The sequence below is a fragment of the Pleurodeles waltl genome, chromosome 3_2 (genome assembly GCF_031143425.1).
Source record: "Pleurodeles waltl isolate 20211129_DDA chromosome 3_2, aPleWal1.hap1.20221129, whole genome shotgun sequence".
Lineage (NCBI taxonomy): Eukaryota > Metazoa > Chordata > Amphibia > Caudata > Salamandridae > Pleurodeles > Pleurodeles waltl.
The window spans coordinates 154,314,516-154,331,933 of NC_090441.1; the positions used below are offsets into that span (position 1 = coordinate 154,314,516).

At 40.5% G+C, this 17,418-nt stretch overlaps 1 protein-coding gene across 1 annotated transcript in view; it reads left to right on the forward strand.

Annotated features, from left to right (window-relative positions):
• The window catches only part of LOC138286355 (zinc finger protein 845-like), a 367,802-nt gene that overhangs the window by 95,079 nt on the left and 255,305 nt on the right, over positions 1–17,418 (forward strand). The window contains exons 11-14 of the mRNA XM_069226512.1: positions 7,884–8,010; positions 9,973–10,083; positions 14,974–15,078; positions 16,349–16,462. Of these exons, the coding sequence (XP_069082613.1) occupies positions 7,884–8,010; positions 9,973–10,083; positions 14,974–15,078; positions 16,349–16,462 (457 nt within the window). The remainder of the gene's footprint in view (positions 1–7,883; positions 8,011–9,972; positions 10,084–14,973; positions 15,079–16,348; positions 16,463–17,418) is intronic.

A 17,418-nucleotide genomic window follows, 5' to 3' on the forward strand; every position in this document is an offset into this window, starting at 1 on the left:
TATAGACTCACACTGCAAAGCGTTCTTCCTGAAAATTACCACTTCGGTCTAGTTCGTGTTCAGCTTGAGGAAGATGGACTTCATCTAGGTGGCTTCTTTGGTGATTCATGCGGTGAACTTGTTCTTGGTGCTGGGTGTTTTGTCCGAGAGGGACAGTATCAGTTGCGTATCATCTGCATAGTTGAGGATGTTCATGTTGTGAGCCCAGATGTCGTCTGCCAGTGGTGTCATGTATATCTTGAATGGGGTTGGACTTAGCGAAGAGCCCTGCGGGACTCTGCAAATGAGTTCCCGTTCTTCTGAGGAGTATGGTGTGTTCTTCTGGTAAGAAACGTGCAGATCCACTGGAGGGTGCATCCTTGAATGCCTGTATCATGGAATTGTCCGATCAGAATGGGATGGGAGACGGTGTTAGATGTTGAAGGCTGCAGAGTGGTCTTGAAGGATGAGGTCTGTGGTTTCACCTCTATCGAGGCTCATCCGCATGTCGCCTGTTGCTGCGATGAGGGTGGTCTCAGTGCTGTGGTTCTGTCTGAACCTGATTGTGTAGCTTTGAGACGCTGGTTGTTAGCAAGGTGGTCAGAAAGGAATCTCTTAATGGCTTTCTCCAAGACTTCAGCTGGTTATGGAACGAGGGATATTGATCAGTAGTTTGAGAGTTTGGTTGGGTCAGCTGACGGCTTCTTCAGGAGGGTGTTGAGGATGCATGCTTTCAGGATTCTGGAAAGGTGGCTGTGGTGATGGAGGGGTTGAGAATGGGGGTGATGAACTTGCTGATGGTAGTTGATTCTTTGTCGAAGGCATGATGGGACAAGGGTTCGACGGGGCTCCGAAGTGTATGGTCTTCATGACTGCTGTGGTTTCCTCCATTCTGATAGTGTCCCATGAGGTTATTTTGTTAACTTCAGTTGTCAGAAGAGGCTTCTGGTAAGGTTCAAGGGATCCAGTTGTGGGGCGAATTTGCTGTTTATGGTTGTTCTCTTGCTTAATACAATTAAATGCTAGAGTTTGGGACAGTGAAACACACCATCCGGCCTTTATGTGGGATGCAAAAAGTGGGAGGGGTCTCTAAAAGGGGTGTCTTTGATATAATTAAGGGTGAGGGTAAAACACGTAAACTACATTCCTGTGATTATCATAGTGTGTCACCCGACCAGTATTTTGATTCCTCTTTGGGCTTTCTGTCATTGCATTTAGATGTGTAACACAACTGGCATACACCTAAACACAGACAGGAATAATAGGCCTTTCATAGTGGTTGTTAGCTGTTAAAGATAAATGAGTAACAACTTTTTTGTTGTAAATAATTGATACTGAAAATTTTAACAATCCCGAAACTGTGAGACTGTGAATTACTTAGGCACTTGAAAGGGGGAGTGATCTTTAGAGTCACTTCTGTTATCGTCACTCTGTGTCATGGAGATTCTCTCTTTTTATTTTTTTTCTCTCTCTCTGCATTTCCTCCATCTGCATATCTTACACCTCATTTCTTTCCTCTTGAGCACCCTCTTCTCCCTGTCTACTTACTGTACTTTCACACGTCACCTTCATTTCATCAACCACCAAAACATACGACACGCCCACTCACCTGTAAACACAGCGTTTTCTTTTACTTTCGCCTTGTCAATATTTTGATGGCTTTATACCTCCTTCACATATATTTTGACAGAATAACAATTGGAACTGGAATACGTGACCATTGCTCTGTGTGCTCTGCAGGGAGGAGCAGGATTGACTGACCATTTATTCTGAGCACCTTTTTGACACATTGACAGGCAATGTGAGAAATGCGCAGTGCCTACAGTCTCAGCTCTTGACCTCTCAATCGTGGTCTGTTATAAGCACCTGGGGCAACTCAGTTCAAAGTATGCACTAGACAAGCGTAATATGTTATACGGAGAAAAAGATAAAAGAACACAACATCATAGAAATAGCTAACACACATAGGGAATACAAAATTAAGTAAAACATGAGATATAAACAGGAACTAAATTGCTGAAATGGATTACTTTTTTGTAGGAAGCTGGCTCTTTATATGGTATACTAACATTGGTTATACCGTGCGGAGTTCTGGGGTTCTCTTAAATGTGGACAGTGGCTTGCCCTAGCAATTCAGAGGTGCTCTTTTAAGGGTAGTGTGGTCGAGCAGCCTTGGGCTTATCAGAAAGGAGTATTAGATATTTATCATAGGCACACAGTCAGTAAAATGAGACACATGACTCAATAAGGAGATCCACATAAATTTACAGAAATATTACAAAAATTGTCTTTATATATATATATATATAGGCACCAGAATCAATACGATATGGTTAGCACATTTTTGCCTGGTGTCAGGCACTCCCCTATACGATATGGTTAGCATATTTTTGCCTGGTGCCAGGCACTCACCTAAACACTGAATTTAGGGGAGTGTAGGGCAGTAGCCAATGGGCTTCTTACCCATGGGGTCACTACGCCACCTATATGACTACTTACTGTGGGAAATGGGCATAACCCTGTCCCAGAGTTCCTAGTTCAAAGTTTGCATCTATATCAGGCAGCTCACTTTAGGGGTGGAACTTACCTGAGGGGTGGACACGCCTCTCTGATCACTCATTTTCCCACCTGTCCAGATACCAAATGGGCTCTGGGTGAGGGGGATGGGCATCTCCTCCTGTGGGGGAAACCAGGTCTGTATACCAAGGGTGGTGAGCTCTTTGAAGGCCCCTGCCTTGGAATGCAGATTTGCAGGTCATCTTGTTTGGCGGTGTGTCTAAATACTCCTGCGAGAGCAGGCTTTGTCCTTGACCACCTGAGAGCAGAGGCTCTCTCCCTTGGGTTTCAGAAAAATGTCTGTTGGTGGCAGGCTGGTTAAAACTAGTTGACCAGTGCACCAGTTTCAGGTATGTTTTTCAGGAGGTCAGAACTTCGTCTGTTGGTGGCAGGCTGGCTAGAACTAGTCAGTGAGCCCACCAGCAGTTGGTAGGTTTTCAGGGGGCACCTCTAAGGTGCCCTCTTGGTGCATGTATTAATTAATCCATCACTGGATTCGGTGAGGGTTTATTAATACAAGATGTTTGATACTAAACATCCCTAGTTTCAGCTGAGCCAGCCTATAGCTGGGGAACTGCATTGATTACTGTCCAGCACATGTATTGACTAGTGTCCAGCACTATGTCTGAGAATCGACAGACATAGCAGGAGCATATCTGCTCTTGCAGATATGTCCACACATGTAATATAATGCACCCTTCCTAGGGCTGAAAGGCCAGCCCGTAGGGGTGACTTACATATATTGCATGCCGTGTTAGTGGGCATAGCACACAGGCTGTGCACTACCTGAGCTTGGTGAGGGGTCCCTGAGGGTGGCACAACACATGCTGCAGCCCTTGGGGGCCTTCTTTGGTGCCCATGCCCTAGGTACCTGTGGTACCATATACTAGGGACTTACAGGGGTGCTAAACGTAGTGCCAGTTATACAGTTTTGGAGAAAGAGATTTGGCATTGGGGACCTGGTTAACAGGAACCCAGTGCACTTTCAGTCAAAAGTGCATCAATTACCAGGCAAACAGTGTGGGGGGGGGACCATGTCAAAAAGGGGCACTCTTCTGCATTTTGTACTTTAATTGTTTAGAAATCGATCATTGTTGTTTGCCAGTAAACTTAAGGGCATGAATAAAGGACCCGATAAGGACCTGTTGCAATGTCCATTTTTATTTATTACAGTGCCTGGGACCCAGTGGAACTCATCTGTAGTGATATTTGTGTGTTGACCACTGATGTCGTGTTGCAGCACTTTGCACCTGGCTTAGTTGCTCACTGTCACTTTAGTGGTCACTGGTTATGGACTCCATTTTGTATTCAGCCTAGACTCCATTTTGTGTTCAGCTTAGCTTCACCGCCACGTTAGAGATGCAAGTATTTTTCCGTACAAACATGTTATGCTACATGTTTTCTATTTCTGTGTGTTTTCTTTCTCCCCAAAGAGCCAGGACGTATTATCACCTAGAACTAGTACATAATATGGAGGAGGTAGGCAGTTAGCACGATAAGAATGTACCAGACTGATGTTTTTTTTAGTGAAAGTAGGGAACGGTTTGGCCTTGAGAGAGACAATTTGGGAAACTGGCCAGTTCCAACCTGTTTCTTTCAACTCTGACCTACATTCGCCAGCATTTTTGAATATTTCTTTTTTATGGTAGGGGATTTTCCAGAAAGCCCTTCTCCGGTTCTTTAAGATATAAAAAGATGGCCCTGCTCAGTAGCGGTGAATTCCGAGAGCTCGGTCAGGATTGGCCATCAAATGCCTGACACATGTCCAGTGAGGTTGGAGATCTCTTTCTTGCAGTTGAACAGGGTCATCTTCTTGCTGGCATGAGAAAGATGAAGCATCTGACAGGCCCTACGGTGATGAATTTTTATTAATTATTTGCTTAGTATTGCGTATGAATATATATCTATATACTTGTTTGTATCCTTGCATGTATATATTTGCTGTTCATAGATTGAAGATTCTTTATACATGGTCTTATGTTGTTGTTGCACATTTTGAAAGTACACTTTTTACTATTGCAAAAAGATATAATAAATGTCTTCTTCAGATTAAGAAGTGCATTCCAGAGAATCTTTTCAACTCCTTTCATTGGGTATATCTTGGCTCAGTCAAAGGTAAAGGAAAACACACATCCTACTTAAAGTCCTGTACATCATGGAATGTAATCATATACTTGGGGAGCACTGAAATTATGCAGCAGAGGAGGACCACATTATGTGACAGTATTGACTAAATTATATGGCAAGAAAAGGTAAAATATGTGTTATAGTGCATCACATAGTGTGGCAGGATTACTTTGTTACTCTGACATTTTAACACAGATGTAACACTTTCAGGGCAATTGTTTCATTAATGTCAGTTTAACTCCTAAATATAGCAACAGACCTAGAAAAATCTACTCGCCCACTCTCTATAGCGAGTCTTATTACTTCTGGTGAGTAGACAAAGAACAGGTGTTCTGTTCAGTCAGAACATGAAGGAGCAATAAAGACACTTTTAAATTTTGTTCTTTTCTTGTCACATTTGCTCTGTGTTCAGAGACAAGGTCAAAAGTCAGTTTGTTGTACAAATAATTTTCCGCCTGTCTGAAGAGTTACAGGATTTTGTAAGGTAAACTGACTGACGAAAGTGTGAAATCAAAGGCTGTAGGTTGTCACCTTTTTCCTATTTTCCTAACAAACAACATTTAAATAACTAAGTCAACTGTGCAAACATTAAAAAATATATTTCAGTAGTTGTGAAAGCCAAATTTTTGTACTTCTGTGTAATGAAAAAATATTTTAATAGGATGAACACAAATCGGAACACTTTACTTGGTGATGTGCAAAGAATAAATGTTTTCTGAAACCCAATTATCAGAGATTTTTAATACACTACTTAGTTTTATCAGTAAAACTTTAACTTAGTGGGAAGGTTTTTGGACAGGTCTTGGAAATTTACTGTATCTAAATGACAGTGTGCTACCACATCATGCCTTAGTAATATATAATTATTAAAAGTGAGTGCTTAAACATTCCTGCCCTGATAGCAATGCTATTAGTAAACTAAGAGGCGAGTCACGGATCATGTGTCCCCTATATGTGAGCTACATTTTTTTAATACATGGAGCACACGTTTAATCAAAAGTAAGAGTTTTTTTTTGTACAGCAGAAATGCTAAGCTCACATATTTGAAGGTGCTCTCATATGGGAAAATGAAGAAAAAGCTGACTCTAAACTAAAATATTTGCCTAGGATCACACAATTTGAGACCTGTTTACGGATCTAGTACATTACAGTTATGGTAGAGTAGATTATTCAAATTACATGGCCTGCAGGTCTAGTAATATTTGTATGATTTTTCGAGGCCAGAGCAATCACAAAATGGTAATAAAGGTGTCTGCCATGTTGTTAAAACAAGCCCAAACTTCTTCACTGCAGTTGTGTATTCCCAATTCACGTAATATTGTTGCTAAAACACCTTGCCTTCGATAAGAAAAGCTGGGCAACAGCATACAATGTGCACTATGTTCTTTTTGTTTTAACTGCAAAAGTGGCATGTAGCATTTTACTTACCCGTAGGTCAGATAATCCAAAATGCATTCTAAGTTGTTGGAGATATGTATGACATGTTTGGGTCAGACCATGAGCCCTTTTTACGGGCGAGCGCAAAGCTCTCCGTTCCGTGTTGTTATCTCTCTTTGGGCTTCAAACCACACCCATGTCACGTCAGTGTCTTTCATTGGTTCGTTGTCTTGCCTTTTCAAATCTGCTTGCTTTCATTAGTGGAAGCCATACATTCGTCATGCCTTTTCCAGTGGTTAGTCCTCCTCGAGCGCAGCGACCAAGTACTGAAAACATACGAGGCTCGCTGTTTTCCGTCCGGTTAGTGGACTACTTTTTCTCTTTTTTTTGCAGCACGATCTCGCTTGGTATAAGTCGAGCACTTTACATGGCATCAATCCTGTTACATAGTTAATTGCACTTTTCCCGGTTACATAGATAATTGCACTTTCACCGATAGATTTCACTACAAGTGAACTGTTATTTCCGTTTGTGTGTCTGCTTTGCACTGATGGCGGCCGTCAGCTTGCTTATGTGAAACTTCTACTTTTCAGTTTATATGGCAAGAAAAGTCCAGTTAGTTATGTGAAACTGTTTTATTTTCATTTTCAATTTATGTGGCAAGAAAAGTCCGGTTAGGAGTTTACCATGCTAATTGCTCGAGCTCAAGCAAACGCAAGACCGTTTGTATTGCAAATGCTTGTTAAAAAAATGTATGCGATCCATTTCATGGGATTTGTGAATAGATATATTTTTAGACATATTTTCAAAGATCTTAAAGTCAATAAAAGTAGTATTTGACGACAAAAAACAAGGTTGCATCTTTTTGTGGCACTCTGTTCATACTATGGTAACTACACCTTTGTTGAGGATATCGGTATAACGGTAATCTGTGCATGCTATAAAGGCATTTTGGACCCCTAGACTACAGTAGTAGCAGGAACATCCTGTATACACATTCTGTATAAGAAGTCAACCCTTTTTTGAACTACGGGAAGTTGGATTGTCTGTGCCACACATCAGTGACGCAACATCTGCTCCCAGATTTTCTTCCCTTTATGTTAACAAAAAATAGTGACAGACATTGCAAGCATCCAGTGAGTGTTTGTGTAATTAAAAGACACAAGTATAATTAGTGGTCACATTCTGCTCATCAGTCTTGAGTACGACCTGCAAATCTGTGTTGGAATCCTATAAAAGCTGCTGATTCTATCTTCTGGGGTCTTGGAAATGGGTACCATTGAGTTGGGTGTCTAACAAGTCCAACAGAATATTCTGCTATAAAACTGCAAAGCTGTTTTAAGTGGTCTGTGAAAGTATAGGATTTTTGTACATGCATGTGTCATGTCTACACAACACGTGCATTTTCCTACACAGTAGGCTAAGTACTACTGCAGCGCACCTAATGTGCAGTACTGCTGTATGGGTAATATACAGTCATGCAAGCTGTATTGCTGAACATTGCCTGGTAAGTGACTTACTGAGTTACAAGGGTCTGTGCCATTTTGCAAGGAGGATGGTTGAAATTAAGTGCCTGTGAGTTTCAAGCTGTGCTTCTCCGTTTTTATTGACCTGTGGCAGAATCACCATTTGCATTACGTGGATGTTACTGTTCTCTAAAAAGTGGCAGTTTCCCCTGTGTTGGCCCTGTTCATGTGCTTGAACAACACAAAATCTCAAGTTTTATTGGGCTGTTTTCCACATGGCTGTCTTCTTGGTTGGAGTGGGTGGCAGCAAAGAGATGTATCTCTGCTTCCCATTTTGCTTAACACTGTTTGATTTTGTGGTACATAATGCTTTTCCAGGCACCAGTTACGTTCCTTGACGTTGCTGCTTATTTCTCGGACGAAGAGTGGAAACTCCTGCACGAATGGCAGAAAGAACTTTACCAAAATGTGATGCAGGAAATTCACCAAGCATTGGTCTCTCTGGGTAATAATGCATTCTATCTCTGTGATCAGATGCAATTTTAATATCTGTATGGTCTGTTACAGACCTGGCATAGGTCCAGTTTCACGATGCTCTGTTTATTCTGTTTTTTATCTGATTTCACATGAAGAATTGGATTATCGTATTGTGCTACATGCAACAAGAAACCAAGTGTCAATTTTCAGACACCAGATAATTATTTTAAACTATTATTGATTTTCTGCACTGTTACTTCCCTTGTATGAAATGTACAATTTCTAGGGCTTACATTATGAGTTAACATTGTGTGATCCTTGATTACAGACACCTGCACAAATTGTACTTGTTACTCGGTTTTAAAGCCCTATGTCTCTTGCTTCATTCATTTTCATATTTGGGGGAACCTGGTAGGAGAGGGAGGCATTTGCCCGTACACTGATACGCAGTGCTTTGGGTTATGAATGCATGACTTTTCTTTGCTCTGTTTCTGTTCACTATGAATGTATGATTTCACTTACGTGTTTCTCTACAATGAATGCCTTACTTTCCTTCGGTCTATCTCTGCAGTATGAATGCATTGCCTTCCTTCTTTATGTCTTACTGCAACAAATGCATCGCTGTTTTTTACTATTTTTCTGCCCAGTGAACTAATCACTTTTTTATTCTATTGTCTGTATACTAAGGGCTTCATTCAGACATACCTTTCACTAGTGAGTAATTTACAACTTTGTGTACATATACTACATTTTGACCATTCACTAAAATAGTATATATTTACTCCAAAAGTATAACTTACACTCTGATTTTGTGAAAAAGTGTCAAAAGTAGTAAACGTACTCAGAAGTGTAAACTACCCAACAATTTAACTTGTAATCAGATTTTGTCACTAGCCAAAAGGTAGTAAACTACTCAAAAGTGTTTAGCCCCCACCACTTCTAGCCAAAAAAGAAATAAACTTACTCAAATGTTTTTTTGAATAGACAAAACATAGTAAACTAGTCAAGTGTATACCCACTAGGCCCTTCAGTTTGGTGGCCATGTGTAAGTTACAGTTTTGGAGTACACTTACACTTGGATTTTGTGACTGGCCAAAAAGTAGTAAACTTACTCAAAAGTGTAAGTTACCTCTGTTATCAGGACCTAACTAATTGTGCTGCTTCTTGAGACTATGAAGCATTGCTTATCTTTGCTCTATCACATTGCGGTGATTGTGCTATTCTCCTTAACTGTGTGTTTGTACTATTATTTTCTTTCTTTCCACCATCCTGTGTCCAAAATGAGAATGCCCTGCATTACTATTTCTCTTTGCAATACATACATCACATATTTTTATGTCCTGTTTCTATCCTGTGAGCGTGTTCCCTGTAGTTGATCTCTGTACTCTTTCGCTAAAATGTGCATGTTAGACTTCTTGGGTTCCTTGATGATATCCTTGTGAAATTAATGCCTTACTTTCCTCAGCTCTTTCAGACAAATTTGAATGTATCACTTTACTATTAATATGTTATTTATATTCTCTATACAGTGTATCACTCTCCTTTAATGTTCCTCTGTATCTTTAATGCATATTTTCCATTTTCTATCTTTTTACCCTGCATGCATTACGTGAAATTTCTGTCTTTATAGTATGAGTGTTTTACTTTCATTTATTCTGTAACTTGAAAGTATTATTTTTCCTTTTCTGTATCTCTGCACCATACATAGTTTCACTTTTTCTTTACTGAATCTCTGCACAATGAACACAGACTTTTCTTCCATTCTTTCTTCATCCTGTTAATATATTCCTTTCCTTTGCTTGCATTACTATCATTGTCTATCTCTGTAATGTGAAGGAATCCCCTTTGTTTAATTCTCTCTATACTGCATATATAGTCATTTATTTCACCATCTCTTTTCACCTATGTCCTGTCATTGGAACCACCATTGTGTTAGTAGTTCTGGGGAAATGCTGAATTATTGTTCATTTTACTTTCCCTTTAATCACAGGTCCTCTCATTGCTACCTCTGTCTTTTCCATAAGGCCTAAAGAAAAGCCTATGCCTCCTTCTATGGACTATCCAGATTCAAGGAGAAGATACAGTATTAGACATTCCCCTTGTGAGTAAAAGTGCCATAAAGATGAAGATAGGTGTGCATGCCCTACGCTACCTGTCCACAGAACACCATTTGTACATTGTGCAAAGCTACAAAACCATGTTTATGAAGATACTAGCCATTACACAAGCAACAGTCAACATTGTGATTCAGATTTGAATTATTTTTTTTTAACAAACTTGATTGAACAAAATATTTTGTCATCTGTGGCCCCATACGCTTAGTGTATGAAGCTGCCTGACTCTAACTTGTTTGTGAGTGGCTAAGATGTGGATCATTGTTGGCTATGGTGGATCTGTATTGAAAAAATAAATTGCCTTTGCTTTCCGTAGAGCACCCTCAGCCACACATAGGCCAATTTCTGAAGGGTATAAAGTGTTCACTGATGGTATATATTTGCATCTATGTCCCCCAACCACAAGGTGATTGATGTTACCCATAATCTGCAAGTGTCCTGCAGAGCCTGCAGTTACTCACCACGGACTTCGCATGATCCCCAGCATTCATTTTGCCACTGTAATCATCACAATCACTACTCGTTTATGGATGGTCTGTGGACTTAAAAAAATTATATAAAATAGGATTTGAAACCTCTAAAATTCACTGAAGTTGGGTGAGAATATGCCTACAACTTTGATGAAATAGGTGGAACGATAATGCAGATTTGGAGTGTTTCAAAGTTCAAGTAGATAACATCTATCACATCCCTTCGCATACATATTTTCTACCAGTGAGTAGAAAATCAGCCCATAACTGAGAGGAAGACCAATATAGGGCTGTGTTGAGGATGCCACATGGAAGTGAATGAGTAATGTAGGAGTCCCAATGACCATGTAGTCCAGCTGACCAAAATCACCAATGTTACATTAAGTTGGCTGTGATTATGGAACCTTTAGAACTACCTATCTGTCTCTTAACAGCCTATACATATATATTTTTTTATGGTGTTACTGGATCCTGACCAAATTAGTGTTTCAGGTAGTAACTGGCAGAGGCAATGGGATGGGTGACTTCCCTTGGTTAGTGGGTACCTCCCATACCTCCCTCCTTGATTGCGATTAGCTCATTTTGAGATATGTGGCCTTGATTTTAGGATTCTCACAAGTGATGTCTTTCTGTGTTCTAGTCTACACCAACACCTGCCGCCCCTTTTAGAAACCTTTCCAAGAACTTGAGACCAATTATGTCCTTAACTTGTTGCACCATGAAATGTCTGTGGCTAGAAAAAATATTTTGCACTTAGAGTTGGCATCAATAACTGGAGTAGAGACTTTACTAACTTGGCTACCATATCACTGGAAGACCTTGAGTGGGACCCACTGCTTTGAGTCTTTCGAACTGTTTCTGTTGAAACCTCAGCTTCAGATTCTGAATCACAGAAACATAGAACGGAATGTCATATACAAACAAGTAAATTAGATTTATTGTCTGATACCTTTTCTCCATTGACTGGCAAAATGTAAATAGTCTTGAATAACCATGACTACTCCAAAGGCTTCAGAGAACACCAAAACACTTCCTCAAAGGTTATTATTAACAACAGGGCACAAAATTAAAAGACAATTTACCGCCGCTATGATGTCATGCATGAGAATATGACCAGGGTGGGGGTTATAGGTGTAATTATCTGTTGGACCTGGGTTTTTGTATTTTTTTGCCGGGTTATCCCTGAACATTTTGCCGCCTTCCTCCTATTTTCTCTGACTTGTTTTGGTTGTCCGTAGGGCACTGGGCACTATACCACTGCTAACCAGTGCTAAGGTGCAAATGCTCTCTGTCTAAAATGCATTGGTGATTGGTTTATCCATGATTATCATATCTGATTTACTAGTAAGTCCGCAGTATAGTGCACCTCGTGAGCCCAGGGCCTGTAAATCAAATGCTTTTAGTGGGCCTGCAGCACTGATTGTGTCACCCACCCGAGTATCCCTGCAAACATATCTCGGGTCTGCCATTTCAGTGCCTGTGTATGCAGTTTGAAACTGCCATTTTGACCTGGCAAGTGCACCCTGTCAGGCCAAAACCTTCCCTTTTACTATATGTAAGTCACCCCTAAGGTAGGCCCAAGGTAGCACCCTGGGCAGGGTGCAGTGTATTATTGAAAGGTAGGACATGTACTGGTGTGTTTTACATGTCCTGATCATGAAATACCGCTAAATTAGTTTTTCACTGTTGCACGGCCTATCTCTCCCATAGGATAACATGGGGATTGCCTTGAAATCTCTGAAGTGTAATTTTCCATTGGGAGCAGCGAGATATGTGGAGTTTGGGGTATTTAAAAATACATCTTTTGGTGAAGTTGTTTTTTCGAATTGTGAGTTTCAAAATGCCACTTTTAGAAAGTGGCATTCCCTTGCTTAACCATTCTATGCCTCTGCTTGTCTGTGGACTACACGTCTGGATCAGGATGACAGTTTAGCTTTTTGTGAATTCACTCTAGACAGTCACACAAAGGGAGCTGACGTGTGCCCTGCATTTCATGATGGGTCTTTCTGAGCTACAGCTGTGGGAAGAGCTGACACTTGCATCTGAATAGGACTGTGCCTGTCTTCACACAAAGCCCTCTCTAACCCCTCAGAATTGGTATGTCTGGGGCCAGGACAGGGTAAGGCAGGGTCTACTGCACTACAAAGATTTCTCTTTGAAGTTTGTCTACTTCAAAGACAGAAATGGGTACTGGACGTCTGACACCACTTAGTTAGAATTCTTCTGGACTGAGGACATTCTGCCAGGAAGAAGAGCTGGATGCTCTAGGAGGGACTGCTATTTTGCTTATTGCTTTCCTGTGCTGGCCTGCTGGACATCAACAACTTCATCTACCAGCACATGGGCTCTCTTGCTGGGAGTCTTGACTTACCCAATGGTACCAAATCCAGTTCCTACTTGGACAGAGTTCAAACCACTGCCAACTAGAGACCCCATTTCTAATATTATCCATAACTTTAAACTTTATATTTGAGTGTGTGTTTTTTATTTAGTATTTTAGGTTGCAGCATTATTGACCATGAAAACTTTTTTTTTTTAATATGAAAACAACAGCTAATCTTGTTTATTTGCTCCCTGTTCCTATTACGCCTTAACAAAAGCTTCTTCAATCATTTGGGGTTTTTACTGATACTTTGTGACAAATCAATTTGCTTTGCCTGTACCCCTACCATTAGGGGCATCTGAGGCCAAGGCTCAGTATCTCAGTCACCACTGTTTATTGGGCAGAGCCTTCAGCTATGCCCAGCCCCTGCTAGTCACAGCGCGTATCATTTTCCGTATAATATTCCCAGCAGCACAGACAGCGTAGCTTGTGGGACATTGCTTGTAGCCATTCATAGCAGGCACTTGACAGAGAGTATGACCTATGGCTGACCCTTGCACCCATTGCCCTAGTATCCACTAGGGACTGGGTGTGGCAAGGTACCCCACCCCTGCATTTGTACTCATTACCACAGTGCTTCAGTCCAGCGGTGCATGAGTATGGATTTATGCCCCGAATAGCCAAATGTTTTCATATAATCTTCCTTGTGCCTGGAACTCAAGCTCTGGGAGTGTGAACAATGAAGCCTAAAGTGTCTTTTATTGGTTGCAGAGGGCCATTTCCACCCTTTCCCGGCTTGGTGTTTGGTGCTTGAGGCGAGCACACACTGCATGCAACATTCGTTGGGGAAATATTTCTATAACTGTGTTCAAGGACCTAGCTATCCCTGAGCATCACAAAAATGGAGACACAGCCAGTCATGTTCTCCAACGTCCATGATCCTATTGCCTTTTCCCCTTCAACTACCTCTGCACTTCTTGCCCTCACATGTTGGAACATTTATCAAAAAAATGCATGCTGGATTGATTTATACAAAATCATAAGGAGTACACACTAAGTAGTGGGAAAATTTCAGTTTAGGAGCCTCACAAATACCTTACCCTACTTAGGACCAATCTAGATGCATAGAATGAAATTACATTTCAGCTCTTTGGGAATTCTTGCCGAATTGCCAAACTGAACTAGCTTATTTTTTACAAAACAAAAATATTTTTTTCTTTTGTATTCCTAAAGCAGGGTTGTCATTCTTCCTGCTTCTATCATATTATATTTATTTGTATATTTGTGTGTATGTGTGTGTATATGTGTATATGTATATATGTATATATATATATATATATATATATATATATATACACACACTCACCCACACACACACAAAAGAGACAAGAAGGCAAGCATGAAGCTAGACACAATAACTACCTATAAATGGAGGCAATGAAGAAAGCCACGATTCGAGATAGCTCTTAATACAGAACAACCTGGATGTAAGACAGTGGAAGTAGACTGGAAATTGTTCCTTGGAGATTCAGAAAGCATTCACTCATTACTTACACAACCTTGTGAGTGTCAAAATCTAATTACATGGAGATAAATGACCCACATGTTCATCCAGCTTCCATCTGCACTGGCTTTCAGGGAGGTTATCTATTTAGAAAGTGAGGGAATGAACCATAACCCAGGAACCCGGGAATACACAATATCAGACACAGGGAGATTAAGCATACAAGAAATGTATGATTTATCACAGCATACTAGCTGGCAAGATCTACTAGGTCCCAGATGACCTGGTTTTACAAATTCTTGTACTGCTTATCAGTCATCCTTGATTTGCTGAAACAGGATTCAGAATGGTAAAGGAAAGGGACTGCATTGTAGAAATTAAAGTATTAATGTCATATTTGTAAAGTATAAATGTGATAAGCCCTTGTTTAATATCAGCATGATCCCACTTGACAGTTGTCCTGTAGAACAGAGTTAAACGGGCCCGCCCGAAGGAGGAAAAGCCTAAAACATATGGTATGTGAAAAAGCGAGATAACTTCATGTGAGAATGAGTCTTTGATTTCTTTCTTTGTATTACAGGCGATTCCCACACTGAACAGGATGAGCCCATCAAGATAAACAGGAAGAGAAAGCAAGGTCTAAGGAATCCTCAGGAAGCAGAACAAAATGATTGTCTTGGGGCAGGTGAAGCAGCGATGAGATGTTTGCTATTCTCATCTGTTACAGGCCCCAAATTTATTCTCACAGTCATGTTGTCCTAGTGCATGTGCTGAAAGCATAGCCAATATATTTTCACATGAAATTCAGGCCACTTTCTACTACAACAGTCGCCTTTCCTCACTAGCCCATGCCAAGTCACTTAACAGGGAAGAGACACTGATCAACTGTGAAACCTCTGAACGGTCGTGCTCCTCAACACTTGCAAGGATAGAAAGCTTTATAATGTATTCAATATATATTTATTTACAAGGTGTTAGGAAAAATCACACCAAAACCTAATGGCATGATATTCTGTGTAGATAATTAAACGTAATCAAAGAAGACATCTTAATTATATTGGGTACAGAGTTGCAGAAGGGATGTTCTAACTGGTTTTGAGCAATGCTAGAGGGGAAAAAAGATTATCTGTTAAACAAGCTATCAGGTGGGTCCAGCATTCTGTCAGATACTGGTGAGATCGCAGAACAGGCATCACAAAACATATTGATGTAGGTTTCAGCACATTCTTTAGGTTTCCTTGCCTTTGAAACCCAGGGTTTCGTGAAATATCTATCAACTGCAGAGTGCATTTGGAACGTGAAAATGTGGAACATTATTATTATTATTTTTTTTTAAATAGGAAGTTGTTTTGCTGCTTAAATCTCTTATGAGTTTGCATGCATTTTATATTCCTTTGACCCGGTGGTTCACTACAGAGTTGAAGCACTAAAATTTATTTTAATGTTTTATCCCTGGGTAGCAAGTTAATATTGTCCCAGAAGCATACTCACAAATGAGTCATAGTGTAGCACTACGGGTCTCCCAAATCATTTTACAACAGATTACTAAACATATTATTGCTGCATATCCAGGAACTCAAATGCTTTAGTATAAGCCTTTGACGCATCAGCCTAAGTAGCACACTGTGGTCTTTGTTGTCACAATTACGAGTCCTCATACAGCGCAGGCATATCAAAGGACATCATGCTACGGTTTGATTGCCTGCCTGTTTCGTGTGAGGGCACACAAATGTGCTGCAGTGATGATGGCAAATCCAATCAGTTGGTGTGGTTCCCAGAGATTATCATGGTCTGGATACAGATGTTCCCTGTGACGCCTGTAGTTTGTTATGAAACATATTAAAACGATTGTGTAATAAACCACCAGATAGCAAAGGAGGCAAGTACGTAAACATTACTGAGCTTCAAAAATACTATTGCAAACCACTAACATAAAAAAAAAACTTTGTCTAAAGGGTATCATTTTACCAGTCCTGACATTTCTTTGAACAAAGAAGAAGAGTCCAGTGCTGTTTTGGTGGATGATCTTGATGTGCAACCAGGACAAAGTAACCACGTTCCTAGTCCAGGTAAAACACAGTTTCTCTTATGTGACTTTGGATGATAAATATATCTTAGTGGTGTTAGATTTGCCCGATATGATATGTTTCATCTTTCAACATAGTTACTAATCTTAATACACATAAAGGTTTTTATGCAGTCTTCTATGGGCTCTCCTCTTAGAGCTTTTTTAATAAAAGCATGGGCAGTCCCTTATGGGCCGCAAAACTGAATAAAACTTGAAAGCAATGTTCCACACATGGGGCTGATGTAGAAAAATCGAAGTTTAAGAATAATTGTGACCTCTCATCAAAATTGCATTCGGTCATTGAACAATGATGGCAAAAGTACTTTTTCAAGTGTATGAATAGGTGCAGTGGCAAAAAAATAAACTTGTCACTCAAGCAATTGAAATTCAATAGTTTGGGTGACAAGAGCTGGCAGTATAAATATGCAGATGTTGAATGTTAGAATATGTAAGGAGTTGAATCAGGTGTGTGCACCTCAGACAATATGGCATATTAAAATCAGCTAAAAATAAATCTGGTACTAAAACATAGATGCAGCTATTGTGCAGTTGTTTGGCCATTGAGTGAATGTTTTTACAATAATACTTTAATTATTCTTAAAAACTATGGCCCTTATTATGACATTGGCTGCAAATGCCGCCTACCGCCACGGCGACAGCCGCCAACATACCGTCGCCGTGGCTACCGACTGGATCCCTATTAGTGCCAGGGAAGGAATCCCATGGCACTGATAGTGCTTACTGCCATGGTTTTCCTGGCAGTACAGAAACCATGGAAACCATGGTGGTGGGTGGGGTCAAAATGCCAGAGACTGTAGTCTCCAGCCCGGTGGTCCTTACCGCCGTGGCGGTCGGTGTGTTAACTTGGCGGTTTGGCTTTGGCCAAACCGTCAATGTCATAATGGTGGCGGTATGTACCGCCAGCCTGTTGGCGGTATTACTGGCACTATTACACCG